The sequence below is a fragment of the Oryctolagus cuniculus genome, chromosome 12, assembly GCF_964237555.1.
Source record: "Oryctolagus cuniculus chromosome 12, mOryCun1.1, whole genome shotgun sequence".
In the NCBI taxonomy this organism is placed as follows: domain Eukaryota; kingdom Metazoa; phylum Chordata; class Mammalia; order Lagomorpha; family Leporidae; genus Oryctolagus; species Oryctolagus cuniculus.
The window spans coordinates 87,156,952-87,181,755 of NC_091443.1; the positions used below are offsets into that span (position 1 = coordinate 87,156,952).

At 45.5% G+C, this 24,804-nt stretch overlaps 1 protein-coding gene across 6 annotated transcripts in view; it reads left to right on the forward strand.

Moving 5' to 3' along the window:
- Positions 1-87: 87 nt before the first annotated feature.
- Positions 88-24,804, forward strand: part of SNX1 (sorting nexin 1) — a 44,797-nt gene continuing 20,080 nt past the window's right edge. The window contains exons 1-4 of one of the 6 annotated variants that reach the window (XM_017347970.3): positions 88-117; positions 18,958-19,069; positions 23,990-24,117; positions 24,643-24,709. In XM_017347970.3, the coding sequence (XP_017203459.2) occupies positions 103-117; positions 18,958-19,069; positions 23,990-24,117; positions 24,643-24,709 (322 nt within the window). In that variant the 5' untranslated portion in view covers positions 88-102. Of the gene's footprint in view, positions 118-305; positions 455-1,836; positions 2,178-18,957; positions 19,074-23,989; positions 24,118-24,642; positions 24,710-24,804 lie in introns of those variants that run through there. The other 5 variants (XM_070054365.1, XM_070054368.1, XM_002718154.5 and 2 more) reach the window with 5 other exon arrangements.

The following is a 24,804-nucleotide window of genomic DNA, read 5'->3' on the forward strand; positions in this document are numbered from 1 at the left end:
GAATACGGCGAACAGTATTCTGGGATTTGGAGTTTCCTCCTCCGAGTGGGCGTGTAACGGTCTGTCACCCACCGCCTGATCAGTGCCCACAGAAAGCTAAAGATGAATCCTGAAGAGGTAGAGGAAAGGAGAGTTTGGTTTCTAGTACGGAGACTATTTACAGTTACTTCTCGGAGGGAGCTGCTTCCAGTCAGTCTCTTCCTAATCAGGCCAGAAGCGGGTTTCCGGTTGCGGTGAAATGGGATGTCGGGGAGGCCAGTAAGGACAGTTAGGCATGGTGGATCTCTGGTTTTCTCGCCTCCTAGGGACTCAGTCCAGCCCAGCTCATCACTGTGGGCTGAATATTTCTGCCAATCGCCTCCAAAGACGACTTAGAGCTAAGAGGACTTTCCCTGCACCCACGGTGACAGAATGGAGTTCGCTATGCTAAAAAGGACGTCTCAAGCCATCTGGTGTACGTGTTGTCATGGATGCCGTTAACATAGTTGATGATGTTATTTTATCCGTCTCGTCCTCCAGTTAAATCTCAGCTATGAATTGGGTACTTAATTTGCCAGATGCGATCTGTAGGTGCCGAGATAGGACAGGGCCCCTGCCCTGAAGCCTCTCGCAGCCCTGTGAGGGAGCCAGCCTCTGACGCTGAAGAATTTGCATTAGGAACAAAGTAAACCTTTTGTCAGTTCGTGATAAATTTCATCTCTGTTGAGAAGAAAGTCAGATTATCTTACAGCACTATCCCTTTTAACATACCCCATGTGTCTTTAAGATGCCTGTCTTGTTTATCTGGTTGATTTAGGCTTTTTAAAATAAGATTTGTTTATTTGAAAGGCTGAGTTACAGAAAGAGGGGAGCTCTTTGATCCGCTGGTTCACTCCCCAGTGGCCACCACAGCCAGGGCTGGGCCAGGCCGAAGCCAGGAGTAAAACAGCCAGGCTGTGCCAGGCCGAAGCCAGGAGCCTGGCACTCCATCCAGGTCTTGCACATGGGTGCAGCGGCCCAAGCACTTGGGCCGTCCTGCACTGCTTTCCCAGACACGTTAGCAGGGAGCTGGATGGGAAACGGAACAGCCCGAGCTCCGACCGTGTCCACATGGGATAATAAGCGGCATCGCAGGAGCAGCTGTACCCGCTGAGCCATAAAGCCGCCTCCTGATTTAGACTTTAGACTCACCAGTCCTTGAGTAGTTTAAACCCTAGAAAAAAATGTTTGAGCAGTTGATACCGCCCCTGCCATCTGTTCCACTCCGCTCACTCCACAGCAGTGAAGACAAGCCTCACTTCTTCCCGACCAAATCTAGTTCGGTGGGGTTTGCTCACCCTCCGCGCTTCCCCAAGCAGAACTGGAGGTCTTGTTCACCGTGCTGGGGCGCTGAGCGTGTGGAACTGTTGATTTGCATGGCTGTCTGTGTCTCATGGGTTGTAAGCACCTCCGTAGGTGGGCCAGGAGCTTGTTTATTTCTGTACCTCAAACGCACAGCAAGCTGCCAGGCACACGGTAGATGCTCAGTACATATTTCTTGGATGAACGCCCTGTAGTTCAAAGAACAAGTGGTCAAACTTTCCCGCTGTCTGTTCAGAGACCTCAGTCAAAAATATTTCTTGAATCTCTGGAGAGGGGAACTGTGCTTGGCCTGGAAAGGTGGCATGTAGAGGCTTTCAAACATTTTTAGTCACAGACTAAAGGCTCCTTTATTCAACCGAAATCTTCAGAAGCCGGTTAGACAAAGCAATCGCAGGGAACACGGAGAACCTGAGCAGCCCCTGACTGCTCCTCTCTGCCCCTCGGCCCGCCCCGGGGAGCTCGCGGGGCCGCGGCGCAGGGCTCCGATTCGCGGGCGGCGGGCGACGGCCCGGCTCGCCCCGCCCCCGGCCCCTGGGCCCCGCCCCCACGCCCCCGCGCCGCCGGGCCCGCAGGGTCCGCCGCGGCCCTCAAGCTCCCAGTACCCCCAGGAACGCTTTGCTCGCGGCGCTATCTCTCTATAAAGTTGTTGTTGCGGCTTCCGCCGCGGGTGGAGGAAGATGGCGACGGGTGGTGGCGGCTGTAGCGCATCGGAGAGACTCCCTCCACCCTTCCCGGGCCTGGAGTCGGAGTCCGAAGGGGCCGCCGGGGGGTCAGAACCCGAGGCCGGGGACAGCGACACCGAGGGGGAGGACATTTTCACCGGCGCCGCGGCGGCCGTGAGTTCGCACCCTTGGGGGCAGCCGGCGGGAGGGAGCCCCCCGAAAAAAAGAGGGGCGCCGCGAGGGGGCGAGGAGGCCGGGCCGTGTGGGCCCGGTGAGACCTCGCCTCGGTGTGGTCCTCCGGGCCCGGAGGCCCTGCGTGGGGGCCGAGCGGTGGGGCCTGGCCGCCCCGGCTCCGGGGCGTGAGGGGTGTGGTGGCCTCGCCGCCGAGGCCGTCCTCTGGCTCTGCCCCGTGGTGACCCCGCGGACCCAGGGGGCTGTTTGGCCCAGGCTGACTTGGTGGGTCCGGACTCTGCGTTGGCGCTGAGCCCTGCCTTTGGGCCGTCTTCTGGCGTGGCGGAGGATCGCGTCCCGCCCACAGATCCCCGCGGCAGCCCAGAACTTAGCGGTGATGAATTACCCAAGGCCCTTGCTGGGGCTGAGATAGCCAAAAGTTGGGCCGGCTCCCCTGTTGGCCGGAGGGAGCCGTGGAGAGAGAGATGCGAGTCCGTAGACCTGGAAGCCTCGTCCCACTTAGTGGGATGCCTTCGGGTGCCCGAGGACCTCAGGGAGGGCAGATCTGGAAACGCGAGGGGGAAATGGTGTTTCCCGAAGAAGCTCCCACTAGAAGTCAGGTGTTGAGAAAACTAATCTTTATTCGTGGAATGTGGAAACCGATGATGAGTGACGGAACCGCTGGCGGTGTCTTGGGCTGTTTTACGAGAACACTGACTCACGCCACTTAGTTCATTCCAGCTTGGTAAACTGAAGCGCCGGGTCCATGAATTGATCGTCTCGGATGATGCTTCTCCTCTGGTAGCTACTCAGTGTGTAACTAAGTCAAACAGCTTGACATTCTCTGTGCGGCGCGTGTCTGAAAAAGTTTGAGGCTCATCGATTTGTGTCAAAAAAAGGATTATGTTTTTTGGTTTTGCTTTTTTGTTTTGGAATCTCTTCCTGGACGATCTTTAGAATTTGACCTGTATGGTATTTAGTGAGTGCAGTCCTCCGTCCCAGCTCATAAAGTCCTTGCTGGTGCTGATATAACGATAGCACACTGTCTACTGGTGCCTGTTGTTCTGACAAATGACTCTCACTGCTCTTTTTAGAGTCGGCTTTCTGTATCCCGTTTAAAATAAATCTTGAGTATATTCCTTTAGTAATTCTCCCATAAATCATGGCCGAACAGCTACTGTTGCTAACTGCTGGGATGATAGATATGCAGACTGGGTGTCTGAAATAGAAACTCAGGCCCTGAGGTGACATAGGCAAATGTTGTTGTTTTCCAAAAAGGGGCTGAGAGTGGTTTTCTAGAGTTCTCTAAAGTCCGGGGGTCCAGTGATGTTTGCATCCCTCTAGGTTACTTCATGGAGGTGTGAAACCTCTCTGTTGTAAGATTGTGAAAATCCTTTGTCTAATTTTCAGGGAACTCAAGGAAGGGGAGTCGAAATGACTTTTTACCACCGAAAGCACAATTATTTGTATTTACATGTGATCTAGGAAAACTGAATTATTAAGGAACTCAAGTGCCACCTGTAAGCTAGTTTTTGAACTGTCTGCCCTGATACTCATCTTCAGGAAGCTAAGACCTCCAAGATTCCTCACTGTGAAACTGTGCCTGTCGTTAATCAGCCATTAGATACAAACTGTATTTCAATAAATGCTTGAGGTGTGAGCCGGAGACATTGAGGGATTGCAGCAGCTTGTATTTTAAGGAACGACATTGAAGATTAAATTATGAGCTTTAAAGTCTGATTAAAATCTAGGCTCTGGGTGGGCATTTAGCCTTATGCTTAAGATGCCACATTCCATGTCAGAGTGCCTGGGTTCCGTACCCACTTCTGGCTCCTCCCTCCAGCTTCTTGCTAATGCAGACCCCGGGAAGCAGCAGTGATGGCTCAAGTCATTGGGTTCCTGCCACCCATGTGGGAAACTTGGCTTGAGTTCCCAGAGTCCAGCTTAGCATTGGGGGAGTGAACCAGCATATGGGAGCTCTGATTCTCAAATTAAGAGTAAGTAAATGGGCCGGCGCAGCTGCTCACTAGGCTAATCCTCTGCCTGAGGCACCGGCACCCCGGGTTCAAGTCCCGGTTGGGGCGCCGGTTCTGTCCCTGTTGCTCCTCTTCCAGTCCAGCTCTCTGCTGTGGCCTGGGAAGGCAGTGGAGGATGGCCCAAGTGCTTGGGCCCTGCACCCCATGGGAGACCAGGAGGAAGCACCTGGCTCCTGGCTTCAGATCGGCACAGCGTGTCGGCCGTAGCGGCCATTTGTGGGAGTGAACCAACAGAAGGAAGACCTTTCTCTCTCTCTCTCTCTCTCACTCTCACTCTCTCACTGTCTAACTCTGCCTGTCAAAAAAAAAAAAAAAAAAAAAGAGTAAATGAATGTAGGCTCTGCTCACTAGCTTGACCTTAGACAAAGTAGTCACCTCCACTGTAAAATGTAAATAATGATAGCACAGTTGGCCTTCTGTATCCATTGGTTCTGCCTCTGTAGATTCAGTGCACCATGGGTAAGAAATAGAAAGAAAACTTGTGTCTGCAGTGAATATGTACAGGCTTTGTTTCCTTGTCATCATTCCCCAGACAGTAACTGCCACTTGGCGATTACATTGCATTATATAGTAGAAGTAATCTAGGGACGGCTTGAGGCACACGAGAGGATGTGCTCAAGTTCCGCACAAACATTAGGCAGGGACTTGACCATCCGCGGCAAGGGGGGTGGGGCACCCAGGGCCACAGAATACTCAGTCAGAATACTTGTGGCGCACTTAGGACAATTCCTTCCATGTGAGAAACACTTACAGAGTGCTTGCTGTTTTGGTGGCTTGAGCTGTATTTGTTGATGAGCGTTTTGTAAACTGTAATTATTCTAAGAATCAAAAAGCCCACAAAATCTAATGGATTAGAAGAGTTAATTCACCCAAAAAAGTGGATAATGGGATTTATCAAAACTAGTAATAAAATTGATTTGGTTAGCTAAAAGCCATCAAAGTGGGCCCTTAATGATTTCAGTAGCATGGTAATAATTTCAGTTAATCTTCATGTTCTATTTTGTTGCTGGTTGGAGGTGAAGAGGGGGCACTGAAGAATTGGGCAGCTGAAGCATGTAAAATCTAAAACTAATTTACAGTATGCATGCAGTTTCCTGGACATTGATGTACAACAGCTGCTGTTCTTAATCATCCCATCTGCTCTCTTTTCCAGCCCAAAGGCTTTGTTAATAAGTAAAAATGTGATCTGATTTATAATCACAAGAACAGCCTGTGATATATACATTGCAGAATTTATAAACCAGTTAGTTGAATGGAAGAGATTAGAATTAAAAGAATTATTAAAACAAATCGGAAGTCACTTTTTTTTGAAGATTTATTTTATTTATTTGAAAGCCAGAGTTAATGGGGGTGGTGTGGGGAGAGATCTTCTCATCTGCTGGTTCACTCCCCAAATGGCCACAACAGCCAGGGCTGGGCCAGGCTGAAGCCATGAGCTAGGAGTTTCATCCGGGTCTCCCATGTGGGTGCGGGGGCCCAAACACTTGGGCTATCTTCCATTACTTTCCCGTGCACATTTGCAGGGAGCCCGATTGAAAGTGGTACAGCAGGGACTCCAACCTGCGGCGACTTAAACCACTGCACCACAATGCCAGCCCCTGAAGTCGGTTAAGACAAAACTAGCTGGTGGAAGATCTAATTCGTAATGCTTAAGACCTTTCTGCCTCTTGCTTTGTGGGCCTATAAATAAAAAAGTATAAAACTCTTATTCTGAATCTTTGACATCGAATTGAATCCAGAAATGTTACAACTTTCTTAGTTCTAGGATGGGATTCTTTTTCTCCTTAATAAAATGAGAGACTGAATTGAAGCCATTCTTCTGGCTTTCCCAATTCTTAAAATCACCATTTTCAAAACACAATAAATGGTATGCATATTTTTATACCTCATGTGACTTCACTGATCTTGTGAACTTCTAAACTCAAATGATTAGACTTGAAGCAAATGATTTTATTTGCCTTTGCAGTTCTCTGATGCCCATCCCTCTTTAGCAACATGCCAGGACCACAGTTAGATTTGCCCTCTAAATTAATGGAGGGACTGTGGTGGCTCTTCTTTTGCTGAGGGGAAGGAGGGGAACATAAATGATTTCCTCAGTTCAGATTTTGGCCAAATCTGGCAACTTCTTCTTTTGATGATATATTAGGCGAATTACAATTTGTTCCCATTACTCTTGTTCTTGAATTGAAACCCTCTAGTGAGTGGGGCCGGTACTGTGGCATAGTGGGTAAAGCCACCGCCTGCAGTGCCGGCATCCCAAATGGGCGCTGGTTCGAGTCCCAGCTGCTCCACTTCTGATCCAGCTCTCTGCTATGACCTGGGAGGGCAGTAGAAGATGGCCCAAGTGCTTGGGCCCCTGCACCCACTTGGGAGACACAGAAGAAGCTCTTGGCTTCGGATTGACACGGCTCCAGCCATTGCTGCCAATTAGGAAGTGAACCAGCGGATGGAAGACTTCTCTCTCTCTCTGTCTCTCCTTCTCTATGTAACTCTTTCAAATAAATAAATCTTAAAAAAAAAAAACTAGTGAGTAGAAAAAGAGTGAAGAGGGGCCCGGCATTGTGATATAGTGGGGTGGGGTAAAGTTGCTACCTGTGATGTTAGCTCCAGTTCATGTCCTGGCTGCTCCACTTCTGATCCAGCTCCCTGATTCTGGCCTGGGAAAAGGAGTGGAAGATGGCTCAAGAATTTGGGTCCCTGCCACCCAAGTGGAAAACCCAGGTGAAGCTTCTGGCTCCTGGCTCCAGCCTAGCCCAGCCACGTCCATTGGTGGCCATCTAGGGAGTGAATCAGTGAGCGGAAGATCTGTCTCTGTGTCTCCCTGTCTCTCTCTGACTTTCAAATAAGAAACTTAAAAAAAAAAAAAAAAGGATGAGGAAAATGAGATAGAATAAAGAAGAAATAGCAGAGGACTGGAAAAGTTATATGTTAAATTGTTTGTCCTTGACTACTAAAGAACCATTTACTTATGTTTATTGGTCTTTAATGGGCAGTATAACTTACTTTTATTGGTATTTAAAAGGCTTGGATAGCAGCTGGCTCCTAATGGACAGTTGTTTTACAGTCTGCAGAGAGTTAATGTAAATATAAGTTCTGTATTAGTTTGGCAGGCGTCATGGCACAGTGGGTTAAGCCTCTGCTTGGGGTGCCCACATCCCATATGGGGCACTGGTTCGAGTCCCAGCTACTCTGCTTCCTGTCCAGCTTCCTGCTAATGCAGGCAGCAAATAATGGCCCATGTACTTGAGTCTCTGCTACCCACCTGGGAGACCTGAATGGAGTTTCGGACTCCTGATGTCTGCCTGGCCCAGCCCTGCGCATTTGGTGAGTGAATCAGCCGATGGAAGTTACCACTTTCTCTCTGTCTGCCTTTCTCTCTCTCTATCACTCTGCCTTCCAAATAAATAAATAAAACTTTTTTAAAAAAACGTGATAAAAGGTATGTATTTTTAAAGTCACATGTTAGCATTTAGACACAGAGGACATGTCTTTATAGAATCCGGCTCTAGATCTAAATCTAATCATTCTGGGGAAAAGAAATAAACTTTTTTTTTAAATTATGGTGAAAACACACTTAAGTCAAATTTTTTTTGGCATTTTAGGAGGTGAAATGCTAAGATGATTAGATTATCACCCATTGAATATGTTTTGATTTTTAATAGTATACCTCACAAATATGTACAATCAAAATTTTTTTAAGTTTTATTTATTTATTTTGAAAGTCAGAGATCTATCTTCTATCCACTGATTCATTCCCTAGATAGCCGCAATGGCTAGCATCAGACCAGGTCAGAGTCAGGAGCTTAATCTGGGTCTCCCACTTGGGTGACAGGGGGCCCAGACAACTGGGCTACCTTCCACTGCTTTTCCCAGGCCATTAGCAGGGAGCTAGATTGAAAGTAGAGCAAAATGGCACCTATGTGGAATGTTGGCATCGTAGGCAGCTGCGTTAACCTGCCATACCACCACACAGGCCCTAAAAAATAATTTTTAAAAGTAAAAAGTTTACTAATTCTCTTTAAGTGTACTGTTCATGGTGTTAAGTATATTTAAATGGGGCTAGCATTGTGGCTCAGAGTTAAGCTGCTGCCTGTGAGTGCTGGTTTGAGTCCCAGCTGCCCCACATGTGATGCAACTCCCTGCTAATGCATCAGGGAAAGTAGCAGATGATGACCCAAGTGCTTGGGCCCCTGCACTCACATAGGAGACCTGGATGGAGTTCTAGATTCTTGGTTTGGCCTGATGTAGGGAGTGGTCAAGCAGAAAGGAGATACCTTTCTCTCTCTCTCACTCTGCCGTTCAAATAAATAAATCTTTTTTTTTTTTTTACATTGTTGTGAAACAGACCTTTAGAGCTTTTTCATCATGTAAATCTGAAACCTTATACACATTAAGTGACAACTTCCCTTCCCCCCACCTCTCCCCTAGTAATCACCATTTTGACTTTCCCTTTTTATGGATTGAACTACTTTAGCTATTTCATGTAAGTGGAATCATGCAGTATTTGCCTTTTTGTGACATGCTGTTTTCACTCAGTACATGTGATGTCCTCAAGGTTATCCATGTTGTTGCATGTATTAGTACTGCATTCCTGTTTTTAAGGCTGAATAGCAGTCATATGTACACCATTTTTAATCCATTCATCTGCCAGTGGACACTTGGGTCACTTCTGCCTCTTAGCTGTTGCGAAGAGAGCTGCTGTGAACATGTTGTGCGGATATCTCTTCAGTCTGCTTCCAGCTCTTTAGGGTGTATATCAGTAGTGGGATTGCTGGGTCATGTGGTAGTTCCAGTTTTAACTTTTTTTTAAGATTTGTTTATTTATTTTGGAAGAGTTTCAGAGAGAGAGATTTTTCTTCTGCTGGTTCACTCCCCAGATGACTGCCACAGCCAGCGCTGGGTCAGGCCAAAGCCAGGAACCCTGGGTCTCAGACGTGGGTGGGTGGCAGGAGCCCAAACACTTGGGCCATCTTCTGTTTTTCCCAAGTCATTGGCAGGGAGCTGGACGGGAAGTGGAGCAACTAGGAGATTAACTGGCACCCATATGGGATGGCAGCGTTGCAGGCTGCGGCTTTACCTGCTATGTCACATATCCTACCTCAGCTCTTTTTTTTTTTTTCTTTTTTTTTTTTTTTGAAGGTTTACTCATTTGAAAGGCAGAGTTACAGAGAGAAAGGGAGAGAGAGAGATTGAGAGAGACACAGAGAGAGAGATATCTTCCATCCACTGGCTCATTCCCGAGATGGCCATAATGGCCAGGGCTGAGCCAGGGCTGAAGCCAGGGGCCAGGAACTTAATCCAAGTCTCCCACATGGATTCAGGGGCCCAAGAATTTGGGCCATCTTCAGCTGTTTTCCCAGGCATGTTAGCGGGGAGCTGGATCAAAGTGGAACAGCTGAGAATCAAACCCACACCCATTGGGGATGCCAGCATCGCAGGTGGCAGCTTAACCTGCTACATCACAGTGCCAGCCCCTACCTCAGCTCTTTTTAAAACCAGTTTATTTCCTTTTGAATGCTTGAAGAATAACTTCTGTGAATATGTACAGAATTTTGTGGTTTTATTTAAAACCAAAAGGCGATTAATAGTTTAACTATAATAGTTTTCTGTTCTGTTATACATGCATGGTCATTGTTTCCAGAGCTGTAACCTGTCCATAATAAATTCCTTGAGACTAGGTAGCCTTCCTCTGGTCTTAATGAGACCAGAAAGTGAATCTACAAATTGGCAGAGATTTTGCTTAGTTTGTTTATTTATCCACAATTAATATTAGTAAGTAGTTACAAGTAAGTTTCTCTCTAGGGTGTAGTATTTTCTATGGGCAGATTGCTTCATATTTGGTTTTGGAACTAACATCACATCAGTTGTTTAAATCTGGTCAAAAGATCAGAAGTTGAAATTTCAGAGGCAGTTGTTGGACATTTGGTGTGCCAGTTTTAAGTTACCACTTGGGAGTCCCCAGGTTCAATTTGAAGCTGCACTTCCCAGCCAACTTCCTGCTAATGTGTACCCTGGGAGGCAGAAAGTGATGGCTCAAGTTGTTGGGTTCCTGTCACCCACATAAGAGACCTAGATTGACTTCCTGGCTTCAACCTGGCCCAGCCCCAGCTATTTCAGGCATTTTGGGATTGAACCAGCAAATGAGAAATCCCTCTGTCTCTGTCTACCTTTCAAATAAACAAATTTTTTAAAAGTAAAAAGTTGAAATTTCACTTTCTGATAAGATTTTTCTTGAACATGTCAGTGGTGGAGCAGACATTGTAATGCAGCAGGTAAGCCACTGCTTGGGATGCCCACATCTCGGATTGGAATACCACTTAGAGTCCCAGCTACTCCACTTCTGATCCAGCCTTCTGATCACAGGGCATTAGCAGTACTTGATGGCCCAAGTACTTGGATTCCTGCCAGCCATATCTGAAACTTGGAGTTCTCAGCTCCAAGTTTCTGCTTGGCCCACCCCTATCTGATGTAGGCATTTAGGGACTCATCCAGCAGATAGAAGATCTCTCTCTGTCTGTCTCTCTGTCTCTCCCACTCTGTCACTCTGCCTTTTGAATAAATAAAAGCTTGTAAGGGCCAGTGGCAAGGATTATATCCAAAGACTTGTTTTAGTGTGCTGCTCAAATAGTAAACAGGTCTTACTTCTAACACATTTAGTTTTTGCTGAAGTCCATAGACTGACTCATTGATTTATTTATCAATGAATTCTAGAAGTTAACCTATTAGAATTATAGAGGAAGGGGCCAGCATTGTGGTATCATAGTGGGTTAAGCTACCTCCTGCAATACCAGTATCCCATATGGGTGCCAGTTGGAGACACAGCCACTCTACTTCCAATCCAGCTCCCTGCTAATGTGCCTGGGAAAGTAACAGAAGATGGTCCAAATTCTTGGGCCCCTGCACCCATGTGGGAGACCCACAAGAGGCTCCTGGCTCCAGTCTGGCCTAGCTGTGGCCATTGCAGCCATTTGGGGGAGTGAACCAGCAAATGGAAGATTTCTCTGTCTCTGCCTCCTTCTCTGTAACTCTGCCTTTCAAATAAATAAGTAATCTTAAAAAAATAATTATGGGGGGCTGGCACTGCGGTACAGTAGGTTAATCTTCCACCTGTGGCACCAGCATCCCATATGGGCACTGGTTCTAGTCCTGGCTGCTGCTCTTCCTATCCAGCTCTCTGCTATGGCCTGGGAAAGCAGAAGATGGCGCAAGTTCTTGGGCCTCTGCACCCACGTGGGAGACCTGGAAGAAGCTCCTGGCTTCAGATCACAGCTCCAACTATTGTGGCCATTTGGGGAGTGAACTAGCAGATGGAAGACCTTTCTCTCTCTCCCTCTGTCTGTAACTGTACCTCTCAAATAAATAAAATCTTTTTAAAAAAAGAATTATGGGGGAAATGTAACTAAACATGGTTATAAAGCACTTTTAAAGGAAGGGAAAGGCTTTCTTTGAAGATTTATTTACTTACTTGAAAGGCAGAGTGATAGAAAGGGAGAGAGATATGCCATCTGCTGGTTTACTCCCCAAAATGGCTGCAACAGCCAGGGCTGGGGCAGGTTGAAGCCCAGAGCCTAGAATTCCATGCTGGTCTCCCACACGAGTGGCAGGACCCAAGTGCCTGGGCCGTCTTCTGCTGCTTTCCCAGGTTCATTAGCAGGCAGCAGGAAAGGAGGTGGAACAGCCAAGACTTGAACACTCCAATATGGGATGCTAGTGCCACAGGTGGCAGCTTAACCCATTGTGCCACAATGCCAGCCCTGGGGAGAAGATTTTTAAAGATGATTAATAAGAGCCCAACTTAAAGTGTATTTAAAATTAGAATTTGGGGGAGGGGGGCAGTGCTGTGGCATAGTAGGTTAAGCCTCCACTTGTGGCTCCAGCATCCCACATGGATGCCAGTTCATGTCCCAGCTGCTCCACTTCCAATCCAGCTCTCTGCTATGGCCTGAGAAAGCAGTGGAAGATGGCCCAAATGCTTGGGCCCATTTACCTGCGTGCGCATCTGGCTTTGCATAGGCCCAGCTCTGGCTATTGTGGCCATTTGGGGAGTTAACCAGCAGATGGAAGACCTTTCTCTCTTTCTCTGTAACTCTACCTCTCAAATAGATAAATAAAATCTTTTTAAAAAATTAGAATTTGGAACTGTGAGAGAAAAAGCAAAGATTACATTTGGACTTCTGGTTTCTGTGAGGAGTTGGTGCCTCTTTGCTTACTCAGATGTCCAGGCAGCTCTGATGTCAGCCATTTGCAGTTGGTTATGTTGGGAAGGAAGAGAGAAAACAGAACACTGTAATTTCTCTCCCTTGGCCCTCCGAGCTCCTCAGCATTCTTAAGTAACTTGTGGCATAAATAAATCATGGGTAGTTGGTAATTGCTGGAGCAAGTAGCCATAAGTGTCTCATCTCCAGGAAAAGCCTGTTGCTCAACTTTTTCTGGCTTGTTCTTTTGCTTAGTCAAATGGACAGCTGGGGCTTCATTCTGCTTTCAGAGCAGTTTTGAACTGGGTTTACTTTTTCAATTTAGAATATAATCTACTTATTAATACTCTGGCCCCTCTGCAATTTTCTGGGCCCCTCTAAGTTCTGTTAGTTTGAGTCTCAAACCAACAGAAATAACACCAGGGGATTCAGTAGAATGTAGCTGAATTTTGGTCACTCTGGTATGCCCTTTTAGTATGAGGTCTCTGATGGCCTGCTCATGGTTTGCCTTAACTCACTCAGTGGTCAGCTTCAGGCACATTTTCCTCACCTTCCAGCCCCCTCCTCCATTTTCATTAGTCCCTCTACTTTCCAGCCCAGAAGTTCTTCAGCTTTTTGCATGGACCCAGTCTGAGAGCAATGTTTAATAATACATAAGATTACATGGGAAACTAATTATGTTGCAATACATTTATCACCACACTAAAACAATTTTATATTTATACCATGTTTTTAAAACTTTAAGTAATAAGATCTAGGACCTGGAGGAAGATGACCCAAGTAGCTGAGCCTCTGCCACCCGTGTGAGAGACATGGGTGGAGTTCCTGGCTCTGACTTCACCCTAGCCTAGCCTTGGCTATTGCAGCCATTTGGAGAGTGAACCAGTGGATGGAAGACAGCTTTCTTGCTCTCTCTGTCTCTGTCTCTGTTTCCTTCCCACCCTTCCTCTCGCTATTGCTCTGCCTTTCAAATAGATAAATAAATACATCTTTTTTTTTTAAAAGTTTGTGACAATAGAATTGTAATTTTATTCCCATCTGAGTATATGGACCATTGCCTGGATTCTGTGGCTCATGGATCCTGAGATAAAAACATCTAGTTTGACTTGTTAAGCTATGAGAGGAGAGAATGCTGGAATATATTAATCAGTTATTCACTCAGTTTAGAGTAAGATGTCCTGTATTCCTGAATGTCCACTCTCCTAAGCACAGGTGCTTGCAGTGCCTCCGGATCATTTTTGAAACAGTGCTGATAGAGGAGTCTCTGCCTGTGGTAGGCAGAATAATGCTCCCCGCTTCTCCTCAACAATGTTCATGTCTTAATCCCAGAACTAAGGGATATATTAGGTTATGTGGCAAAGGGGCATTAAGATCACTCATCAGCTGGCCTTAAGATAGGGACATTATCCTGGATTATCTAAATGAAGCCAGTATCATTGCCAGGATCCTTAAAAATGTAAGAAAGATTATGGAAATGACTGGAAGAAAGACACACAGAGATGGGATGGTGCTGGCTTTGAGGTGGAGGAAGAGGCCATGATGAGTCAAGGAATAACTCAAAAGCCAGGAAGGAAACAGATTGTGTTGGACTTCTGTAGGGACAGAAGATAATAAATGTGCAGTTATTTAAACTGTTCAACTTGTGACTGTTTTAGCAGCAGTGGAAAACTAATGCACTGTCTCACTTTGCTCCTTTCTCCATAGAAAAGTGGAAAAAGAGCAGCCTCATGCCGAGGCCCACCAGGGTAATCTTTAAAGACTGCATGGCTGCCCTTTATCATCTGGGGATAGCGTTTGGGGTTGACTTATTCCTAGTTGTCTTTGCCTTGTTACTGTTATTGTGATCACACTACTTATTAAAGTATACTGGTTTTCCCTAAAAAAATGAGTACTCTTGTCCTTTAGAAGCAGTATTCCCTTAGCATTTAATTTGAATTTGACCTCTAACTACAATGGAGAACTCTAACAATACCTACCCTTTTGCGGTCCCTTGAATATAATGCACAGATTCTAAATGGAGCCAAGAGCAGTTAAGCAACACAAGAAGAATCACAGCTGGTTAACCCAAGGGGAAGTTAACTGGAATCCCAGTGGTACTTTTCAGTACCAAATGGCTGTGTCAGCTCATAGCAGCAGCAAGCCCTCATCTGTCCTTCACTGAGCCTTGTAGTTTGAGGCTGGTAATTGTCAAGAAATACCCGTTTGCTCTTAACAAAGGTGCTCTCTTGCTTCCGAGTACCTCTCTGTGGATTAGTGTTTGTATGATATGATAAACAGAAGCACTTGAGCTGTTAAACGGGCTTATCGGTGGAACCACCTGCTAGCTAACAGCCAGAAGAGGGAGGCAAGTATTGGACACCCTTGCTAGGCTTCTGTCAGCTAAAAGAATAAATGAATAATTGCTTTTGTTATATAAAAAGAGTAAGGGAAGTAGGCAGAGCACTTCTTTTTACCTTATCTTCTACACCACAGTGTTTTTACCACAAAAAAAAGTCTTTTATCTGTTGCTTGGAAATTTAGCCCCTTTCAAACAAATGGATAGTTATGGGACTTCCTGACAACTAAGAAGTTTTTAAAAATATAGATTATTGGGCTCAGCGGGTTAAGCTGCTGCCTGCAACAGTGCATCCCATATCAGAGCACTGGAATCCTCAGCTGCTCCACTTCCAATCCAGTTTCGTGCTGATACACCCAAGAAGGCTACTACAACAGAAGATGGCCTGAATACTTGAGTCCCTGCCACCCATGTGGGTGACCTCTACGGAGTTCCTGGCTCCAGACTTCTGCTGGCTCAGCCTTAGCTGGTACAGGCATTTGGGGAGAGAACCAGCAAATGCAAGATATCTTTCCCTCTCCCATCCCCTCTGCTAATTTGCCTTTCAAATGCATAAGTAAATTTTTTAAGATTTATTTTATTTATTTGAAAGAGTTAGAGAGAGAGGTAGAGCCAGAGAGAGAGAGAGAAAGGTCTTCCGTCCACTTGTTCACTCCCCAAATGACCACAACGGGCAGAGTTGAGCTGATCCAAAGCCAGGAGCCAGGAGCTTCCTTCGGGTCTCCCACACGGGTAGAGGGACCCAAGGACTTGGGCCATCCTCCACTGCTTTCCCAGGCCATAGCAGAGAGCTGGATCGGAAGCAGAGCAGCCAGGACATGAACTGGCGCCCATATGGGATACTGGCACTGCAGGCCGCAGCTTTAACCCACTGCGCCACAGTGCCGGTCCCAGTAAATCTTTAATACAATAAAATAGAAATTATAAAGCAAGGTTTAGTGTAATCAAAGTGTCTTTTTCTTCCCCCAAAATAAGTTAATTCTTAAATTTTAGTTGTTGATCCAAAGTTAGCTTTCTAATATGAATTATACCTAATACCGTTTAAAATTAGCCTTTTAACTTTAGACATAGCATATGCAGTGTGCTCTTTTAATGCTCAGGATATGTGTCTTGATGACAAGCTATTGTTTGACTATAGTTTCATGAGAGACTTGTTTTCTGTTAACATCCCTGTGTGAATATGGGATGCCATGAGTATGAGTCCATTTATTCTGTCTTTAAAAGTACTTCTGCTCAGTGGTGTTTTTTTTTTATCTAATTTTAAGTAAAAATTGACAATATTCATATGTCTCAGTGGCCAGCTGTGTGCTGGGGATTGTTCAACCAAAAGAAAGAAGCTTAGTTTGTCCAAGGCCAATCCAGATCAACTAAAAGTAAGTTTGTTAAGGACAAAAATAAAACAAATATGAAGAAAGACGAAGCTGGGAGGGGTGCTGTACAATATGCCAGAGATAGGATTAACACACTGTCTAAGAAGAGTGCGCACTTAACTAGGTAGTGCTAACTTAGCATAGGAAATAGCGAAGCACGTCAGAACAAATCACAGAGGTTCAGATGTTCAGTAAACTTGCTGAAACAGATTTTTCCCAGTCAACCTAGTCACTTTTTTTTTTTAATTTTTTTTTAATTTTTTTTTTTTGACAGGCAGAGTGGACAGTGAGAGAGAGAGACAGAGAGAAAGGTCTTCCTTTGCCGTTGGTTCACCCTCCAATGGCCGCCGCGGCCGGTGCACTGCGGCCGGCGCACTGCGCTGATCCGATGGCAGGAGCCAGGAGCCAGGTGCTTTTCCTGGTCTCCCATGGGGTGCAGGGCCCAAGGACTTGAGCCATCCTCCACTGCACTCCCTGGCCACAGCAGAGAGCTGGCCTGGAAGAGGGAAAACCGGGACAGAATCCGGCGCCCCGACCGGGACTAGAACCCGTTGTGCTGGCGCCGCAGGCGGAGGATTAGCCTACTGAGCCACGGCGCTGGCCAGTCACTTCTTTTTTTAAGAATGGTTACTATTGCTGTGGTTATAGCACCCTCATACAGTGCTAGAAGGTGTATAAATTTGTGGTCTTTCTGGAAGGCAGCTTAACAGTCTTTGCAAATTTTATGTCCAATAATTTTGCTTAAGAAGCTATTCCCTCTGAATAAGCAAATGTTAAGATGACTATCACAGGCCGGCGCCACAGCTCACTTGGCTAATCCTCCGCCTGTGGCGCCGGCACACCAGGTTCTAGTCCCGGTCGGGCCGCTGGATTCTGTCCCTGTTGCTCCTCTTCCAGTCCAGCTCTCTGCTGTGGCCCGGGAGTGCAGTGGAGGATGGCCCAAGTACTTGGGCCCTGCACCCCATGGGAGACCAGGAGAAGTACCTGGCTCCTGGCTTCGGATCAGCGTGGTGCACCAGCCGCGGCGGCCATTGGGGGGTGAACCAATGGAAAAGGAAGACCTTTCTCTCTGTGTCTCTCTTTCTCACTGTCTACTCTGCCTGTCAAAAAAAAAAAAGATGGATATCACAGAGGCCGGCACTGTTGCTTAGCAGATAAAAGCCGCTGCCTGCAGTGCCAGCATCTCATATGGGTGCCGTTCAAGTCCCGGCTGCCTCACTTCCGATCTAGCTCTCTGCTATGGCCTGGGAAAGCAGTAGAAGATGGCCCAAGTCCTTGGGCCCCTGCACCCACATGGGAGACCCAGAAGAAACTCCTGGCTCCTGGCTTCAGATCAGCCCAGCTCCAGCCATTGAGGCCATTTGGGAAGTGAATCAGCAGATGGAAGACCTGTCTGTCTGTCCATCCCTCTCTCTCTCTCTCTCTGCCTTTCAAATAAATAAATCTTAAAAAAAAAAAAAAAAAAAAACTATGCAGAGAATTCAAAATTATTTTGCAACAAGAGTAACTTAATTATTTATTTCTTTATTTTCATCTACGTGAAAAACATACTGACAGAGACAGAGAGCAAGAGATCATCCATCTGCTCTTTCACTCCCCAAATGCTGCAATGGCCAGGGATGGGCCAGACCGAAGCCAGGAGCCAGGGACTTCTTGGTCTTCTATGTGGGTGCAGGGACCCATGTACTTGGGCCATCTTCTGCTACTTTCCCAGGTGCATTAGCAGGGAGCTGGATCAGAAGTAGAGCAACTGAAACTCAAACCTGCACCCACTATATCACAACGCCGGCCTCCATATAATTTTTGAAGCAAGCCCTTTTCTAAGTATTGGTAAGAGTGTCTTTCATGCTGATGAACCCAATATTGGGATATAGCTGTTTTGCATGACAAATTGAGAGTACCCAAATGGATCTGTCATTTCTTTTGTTGTATTGAGTCAGAAAAGGTCTTCTCTGGGGAACAAACTCCCTCAGATTTGTTAAGGAAATGTTTCATAAAAGCTTTCTTAAATCAGGTCTTTTAACTGATTTGGCCTTAGGGTCTGACTTCAAAACCCTGCAATTTACACAAAGGCTTTTGAAGCCAAATTCCCAGCCTTCTCTTCATGTTCTGCACAATCTGGCTTTGTTCATTCTGGTACCGGTCTGGGGACCCACCCCAGCCTTGCTGGTGGCTGATCACTGAGCTTTTAGTAAAGGCCACGGACTGACTGTATTTTCACCATGTGCTCACTAGGCTAAGCATGACTGGTCTTTGTTCTCCTAGCCTGACACAGGGTGCAGTTGAAATTTGTGTCTGAGTTCACAATGAAAAGATACGTTATATTTAGAAACAGCATTAAAGTGTTATGTACTAACCCAGTGTCATGTGGGTTGGTAATATCTATACTACAAGGCTTCAGTCGACAGTTTAGCCAATGCCACAACGTAAACCAGGGTCAGACCTTGGATTCTGGACTCCAGTGTGGTGTCACTAGGATGTGCCCCATCAGCATTTGAAAGATAAAGGTCATCAGCTGAAAAGGAGAAATGGTTTGGACAGGTTCTTTTGAAAATTATCTGGGTGTACACATACCCACATTGATATCGCGTGCTTTGGGGAAGGGCATTTCAGCAAGGTTGTGGTGTTAGACATTAACCCTAAAATGTGTGTGCTTGTGTTAGCTCTGTGATCACTAGAGCAGCACTTACATTACTAATAATGATTGGCTGCGTATTGAACTAACAATCCTGTTTTTCCCTAAACACCTGCAGGAGTGGCTGAGGTATCTATTCAAAGTTACTGTCTAGGCAAGTTGGGTTTGGTTTTAATGGTACTGCTTTATTCAATATGTCTCATTGTTTCCAGAATAAGCCCCATTCTCCAAAGAGAATCACATCCATTCTTCCCATCAACAACGGCTCCAAAGAAAATGGGATCCATGAGGAACAAGACCAAGAACCACAGGATCTCTTTGCAGGCAAGTGTGGACTCAGAATTTATACTAAGAATCTTTTAAATGGCTTTGTTAAGTTTCTGAGTAAAAGTCAAAAACAAAAAAGAAAGAAAAAGGTTTGGGGAAGATACCTTTATGTAAGAGACTATTGTGGAGAATTCCAAAACATGTGAAATCCAGGCTCTGCTGTCCAGATTCTTAGAGGTTTAGGAAGTCAGACATAAGCAGACAGTTATGTGAGGTGAACAGACTCTGTCAATAATAGAAACGTGGTCAGAGGAATGAAAGAAATACTGTCCCAGGAGCTCACAGGAGGATGCGCTAAGGCAGTGGCTTTAGACTTTTATGACCAAGACTGATAGTAAGAAGTGTCATAATCCAAAATATGTGCAAAACGGAAAGGTTTTAAGTGATTTGCCCTTATTACTTCTAATAAAATCTGAAATGTTCTATTATTTCCCCCTTTTTAATGCTCTTTGAAATGCACTGAATTCATTTCTCAATCCCCCAGCAAGCCACAACCTACAATTTGAAAAGCACTAGTATAGAGCAGGGTTTCTCAACTTCTGCCCTACTACCATTTGTCACTGGATCATTCTTTGTTCAGGCAGCTGCCCTGTTCTCAATAGGGGATGGTTCCTCTCCCCTAACAGACACCTGGCAATGGTTGGAGACATTTTTGGGTGTCACAGCTGGAAGTGCTGCTGTTTGTGGTATATAGAGGCTATGGATGCTATTTAACACACTGAATACACAAGACAGACCCTCAGAAAAGAAGTGTTCAGCCCAAAGTGTCAGTAATGTTAACACTGAAAAACTCTGGTCTGTGGTGCTACTGGAAGACTTCCTGAAAGAAGCAGGATTTATATAGAAGGAAAGGAAAATGGGTCCAAACGGTTGGACAGACACATAAAATGTGTTTGAGAGATAGTTGATAAACTTGTGGGCCAAGGCAAGACATTCTTAGAGAAGCAACAGAATAGAAAACTGGGAATTTAGTTTGAGAATAGGTCTGGGAAGACTTTGGGCATCAAAAATTAGAGTCTGACTTTTCATCCTAATGCTAATTTAGAACCACTGGCAGTTTTGCATAAGGAACATGACAGGACAAAGTAATATTTTAGGAAGATTGACCTAGTGAAATTCTTTTATTAAATAAATTGCAGTGGACAATTAAAAGTGGAGACTTTTTTAGATGGCAGTCACAAATGACTTCAAGAAGGAAATGGCAAAGACTGAATATAAGGTGATAGAACTAGGAAAAGGAAGAAGAAAACTGAAAAGAGAAATCACCAAAATCTGGTGTTAGTGGTTGGCTATGACAAGTGTCTAAATATTGGGATTAAAAAGCAAGCAGGTAGTGCAGTGGCTAAGCCTCCACTTGGGATGCCCACATTCCATATCAGAGTGCAGGCTACTCTGCTTCTAGTCCATCTTCCTGCTAATATACATTGTGGGCAGCAGCAAATGATGGCCCAAGTAGTTGAGTACCTGCCACCCACATAGCAGATGGAATTCTAGGCTGGCATAGCTTTGTCTTGTGAGCATTTGGAAAATGAACCAGCAGATAGAAGATCTCTCTCTCAGATAAAATGAAATAAAAAATTACCCCACTCTCAGATTTGTTCCACTTGGGATCAAGTTGAAACTCCATAAGAGAATGGAGATTGAAGACCAAATCAAAGGTTTCAAGTCCAAATTTTGAAAAGATGGCTCCATTTTTAGAACCACGTTCTTTTATTTTTAAAGATTTATTTATTTGAGAGGCAGAATTCAGAAAGAGAGACAGAGAGAAGTCTTCCATCTGTTGGTTCACTCCCCAAATGGCCTCAAGGGCCGGAGCTGGGCCAGTCTGAAGCCAATAGCCAGGAGCTACTTCCAGGTCTCCCACATGGGTACAGGGACCAGGCGCTTCAGTCATCCTCTGCTGCTACCCAGGTGCTTTAGCAGGGAGCTGGATTGGAAGTGAGCAGCTGTTACTAGCATCAGTGCCCACATGGGATGCCAGCTCCACAGACTTTTCCGTTACTCTTATCAGTTATTCAAAGAAAAAGCATGTTTTTAATGTAAGTTTTGGCAGATGAATAACAGTATAAAATGCGCATGGACCAGCGTTGGTGCTGTGGTTTAAGCTACTACTTGTGACACCAGCATGCCATGTCAGAGTGCCAGTTCGAGTCCCAGGTAGTCTGCTTCTGATCTAGTTTTCTGCTAGTGTTCCTGAGAAGACAGTGGATAATGGTCCAATTACTTGGGCCCTTGCCACCCATGTGGAAGACCCAAATGGAATTCTAGGCATCTGGCTTCTGCCTGGCCTAGCACTAGCCATTGTGGCCATTTGGGAAGTGAAATAGCAAATCAAAGATTCCCACCCCCCGCCCTTGCCCTTCCTCTCCCTCCATCTCTCTCTCACTTGCTCTCTGTCAGTCTGCCTTTCAAATGAATATTTTTAAGAAATACAAAGCGGCCGGCACCGTGGCTCAATAGGCTAATCCTCCGCCTGCAGCGCAGGCACACCGGGTTCTAGTCCCGGTCGGGGCGCCGGATTCTGTCCCGGTTTTCCCTCTTCCAGGCCAGCTCTCTGCTGTGGCCCGGGAGTGCAGTGGAGGATGGCCCAAGTGCTTGGGCCCTGCACCCCATGGGAGACCAGGAGAAGCACCTGGCTCCTGGCTTTGGATCAGCGTGGTGCACCGGCCGCAGCAGCCATTGAGGGGTGAACCAACGGAAAAAGGAAGACCTTTCTCTCTCTCTCTCTCTCTCTCTCTCTCTCTCACTCTCACTCTCTCTCTCACTCTCACTCTCACTGTCTAACTCTGCCTGTCAAAAAAAAAAAAAAAAGAAAAGAAAAAATGCACAGACCTTCAAAAGGCTTTCAGTAGCACTCTAATAAGCAAATTTTTTTTAAAGATTTATTTTTTATTTATTTGAAAGGCAGAGTTACAGAGACAGGAGGCGAGAGAGAGAGACAGACAGACAGACAAAGAGAGATCTTCCATCCATCCGCTGATTCATTCCCCAAATGGCCACAATGGCTGGGGCTGGGCCAGGCTGAAGCCAGGAGCCCAGAGCTTCTTCCAGGTCTCCCATGTGGTTGCAGGGGACCCAAACACTTGGGCCATCTTCTGCTGCTTTCCCAGGCTCATTAGCTGAGAGCTGGATTGGAAATAGAGCAGCCAGGTCTCGAACTGGCAACCACATGGGATGCTAGTGGTACAAGTGGAGGCTTAACCTGCTATACCACAAAAGCCCTGCAAAAGGTTTTAAATGAGTAGTACCTCCTGTTTCATTTCCATATGGATTTATTAACTATTTTTGTGAGACCTGTAGGATGGGAATATCCTGTACATACTTTAGCTCCTTGCTTGTTTCAGGCTCATAGTAACCTAACTTATTGATTATGAATGCTGCTTCTTTTGCTTTATACCCCCACACCAGGGTCAGATTGTATCACCAGTTCTCTACGTTTCCTGGTGGTGATTAGATTCCATTTCTAACAGCTTGGGGCAGCCTTGTCAGCACCTTCAATGTGTAGAACATTGAGCTAGGACTTGATTATTACAGGTCCCATCTCTGGTCTTCTTTCAGCTCCAAATGAAAATATAGAAAAAAAGAAACAGCTTTCATTGAATTTCCTAAGACTAAATTTAAATACCTACTGAGGCCAAATCCAAATAGATACTTTTTTTCTTTACGGAAAGGAAGAAAATTGAACTTAGCTTTAGAACTTCTAGCTCCATTGCTCCAAGTTTAAAGTGCTTTCTTTCTAAACTACTTTGGTTAGAAAGACTTTCATACATTATGTATGTCTTCTTTTCCCTACTTGGATAGTCTATATTAAATATAATTTAGTCTTTGCTAGGAAATTTAAACCATAATTGTGTATAGTTCTTTTTTTTTTCTTAAAGATTTATTTATGTATTTGAAAGTCAGAGATAAAGCAAGAGAGAGGAGAGAGATCTTCCATCCACTGGTTTACTCCCTAAATGGCCACAACCACCAGGGCCAGGAGCCAGGAGCACCCACACGGGTGCAGGGGCCCAAGCACTTGGACCATCCTCGGCTGCTTTAGGTATATTACCAGAGAGCTGGATCAGAAGTGGAGCAGCCGGGATACGAAACTGAGCTCATATGGGATGCCAGCACTGTACACGGTGGCTTAACCCACTGTGCCACTGTGCCCAGCCCATGAACAATTCTTAAACTGTGCTAAAATAACAGTGCTATTCTCAGATGTGGCAAATAGTATCCTTTCCCAAGTTTATTGGAAAGTTATACTGCATTCCATATGAGCACTGGTTCAGATTCCCCAGCTGTACCACTTCCAATCCAGCTCCCTGCAAATGGGCCCAGGCAGTGGAGGATGGAAGATGGCCAGAGTACTTCGGCCCCTGCTACCCACACAAGAGACCCAGATGGAGTTCCAGACTCTTAACTTTGGCCTGGCCCAGTTCCAGCCATTTGGAGAGTGAACCAGAAGATGGAAGATCTTTCTATCTCTATCTCTCTCTGTCTGTCTCTCTCTAATGCTACGTTTTAAATAAATATTTAAAAAAAAAAAAAGCAAATGATCAAGCTTTTGCTTTTTTACAGTTATAACAAGAATAAATAGGATTTGTATAAGGTTCTAAAGAAATACCCCCAAGAGTAAAATTAATTGCCACACTTATTCTGGCTGTGCAGTCTTTTTGTTTGATCTCTAGTTCTTACCTAAATTTTAGTAGAGGGCAGCCAAGTAGTTCTGTTTGGAAAGAAAGAGGCTGCTCTACTTAGCCTGTGTTAGCACACTTCTCTTGCCGTGCTCCCCTGTGCCCAGGTCCAAATGTCGTGACTCCTGGTACTGAAGGTGCTTGCTCTTGTTTTTGTAAGTTTCTTCGCCTACACAACTATCACTTGGCTTCAAAGAGCTGTTACTGACCTTCATTTTAAAATATCAACTGTTGTTAGATGCCACAGTGGAGCTTTCCCTGGACAGCACACAAAATAATCAGAAGAGGGTGCCGGCCAAAACGCTCATTTCTCCTTCTCCACAGGAAGCTGCACATTCTTCTAAGCCCCAGCCAAGCTATGAGGAGGTGAGAATCTGTGCTAGTGGCCTTGTTGCTTTTGGATTTTTCCAGATTGTGTGCTGCCAGTCTGGATCTCGGTTGGGTATGAACCTTGAGAAAATATTTGTGACTCTTTAAGGAAATCTTTTTGGTTAATGGACAGCCAGAATCCGGTGAAGGTTTGTTCTTGGGCAGAGCATCTGTTGCCCAGAGGACAGCTCAGACTTTAAATGGTCACTGATGGTATTTAGTGACAGAAGCTCCCGTTGTCAGGGATGCAGTCTCTCCTCACTCCCTTTGTCTGAAGGAGCAAGTTTTCCAATCTAGTAATTATTGTCATCAAGCTAAGGTTTTAAGGGGCCAGGTGTAACAGAGACCTGAGAGCTAATATAAAACTGTGGGAGTGGGGTCACTGAGATTGTTGGGAATGGACAGAGCTAAACACTGATGCCTAAAAGGATACATCTATCTGTTACTCTGTTGCTATATATAAAGTTAATACAGGATGCCTTTTTTGTATCAACTCTCATAATTTGTCTTTTGTTTAAAAAGCTGGAGGAAGAAGAACAGGAGGACCAGTTTGATTTGACAGTTGGTATAACTGATCCTGAGAAGATAGGTAAGTGTTTCGGGGACTCTTTATGGTGTTAGGATGTCACTGTGGAAAGCAGAGGTAGCTAATTTGGGGATGGCTGCCTCCAGAGCTAAATCTGC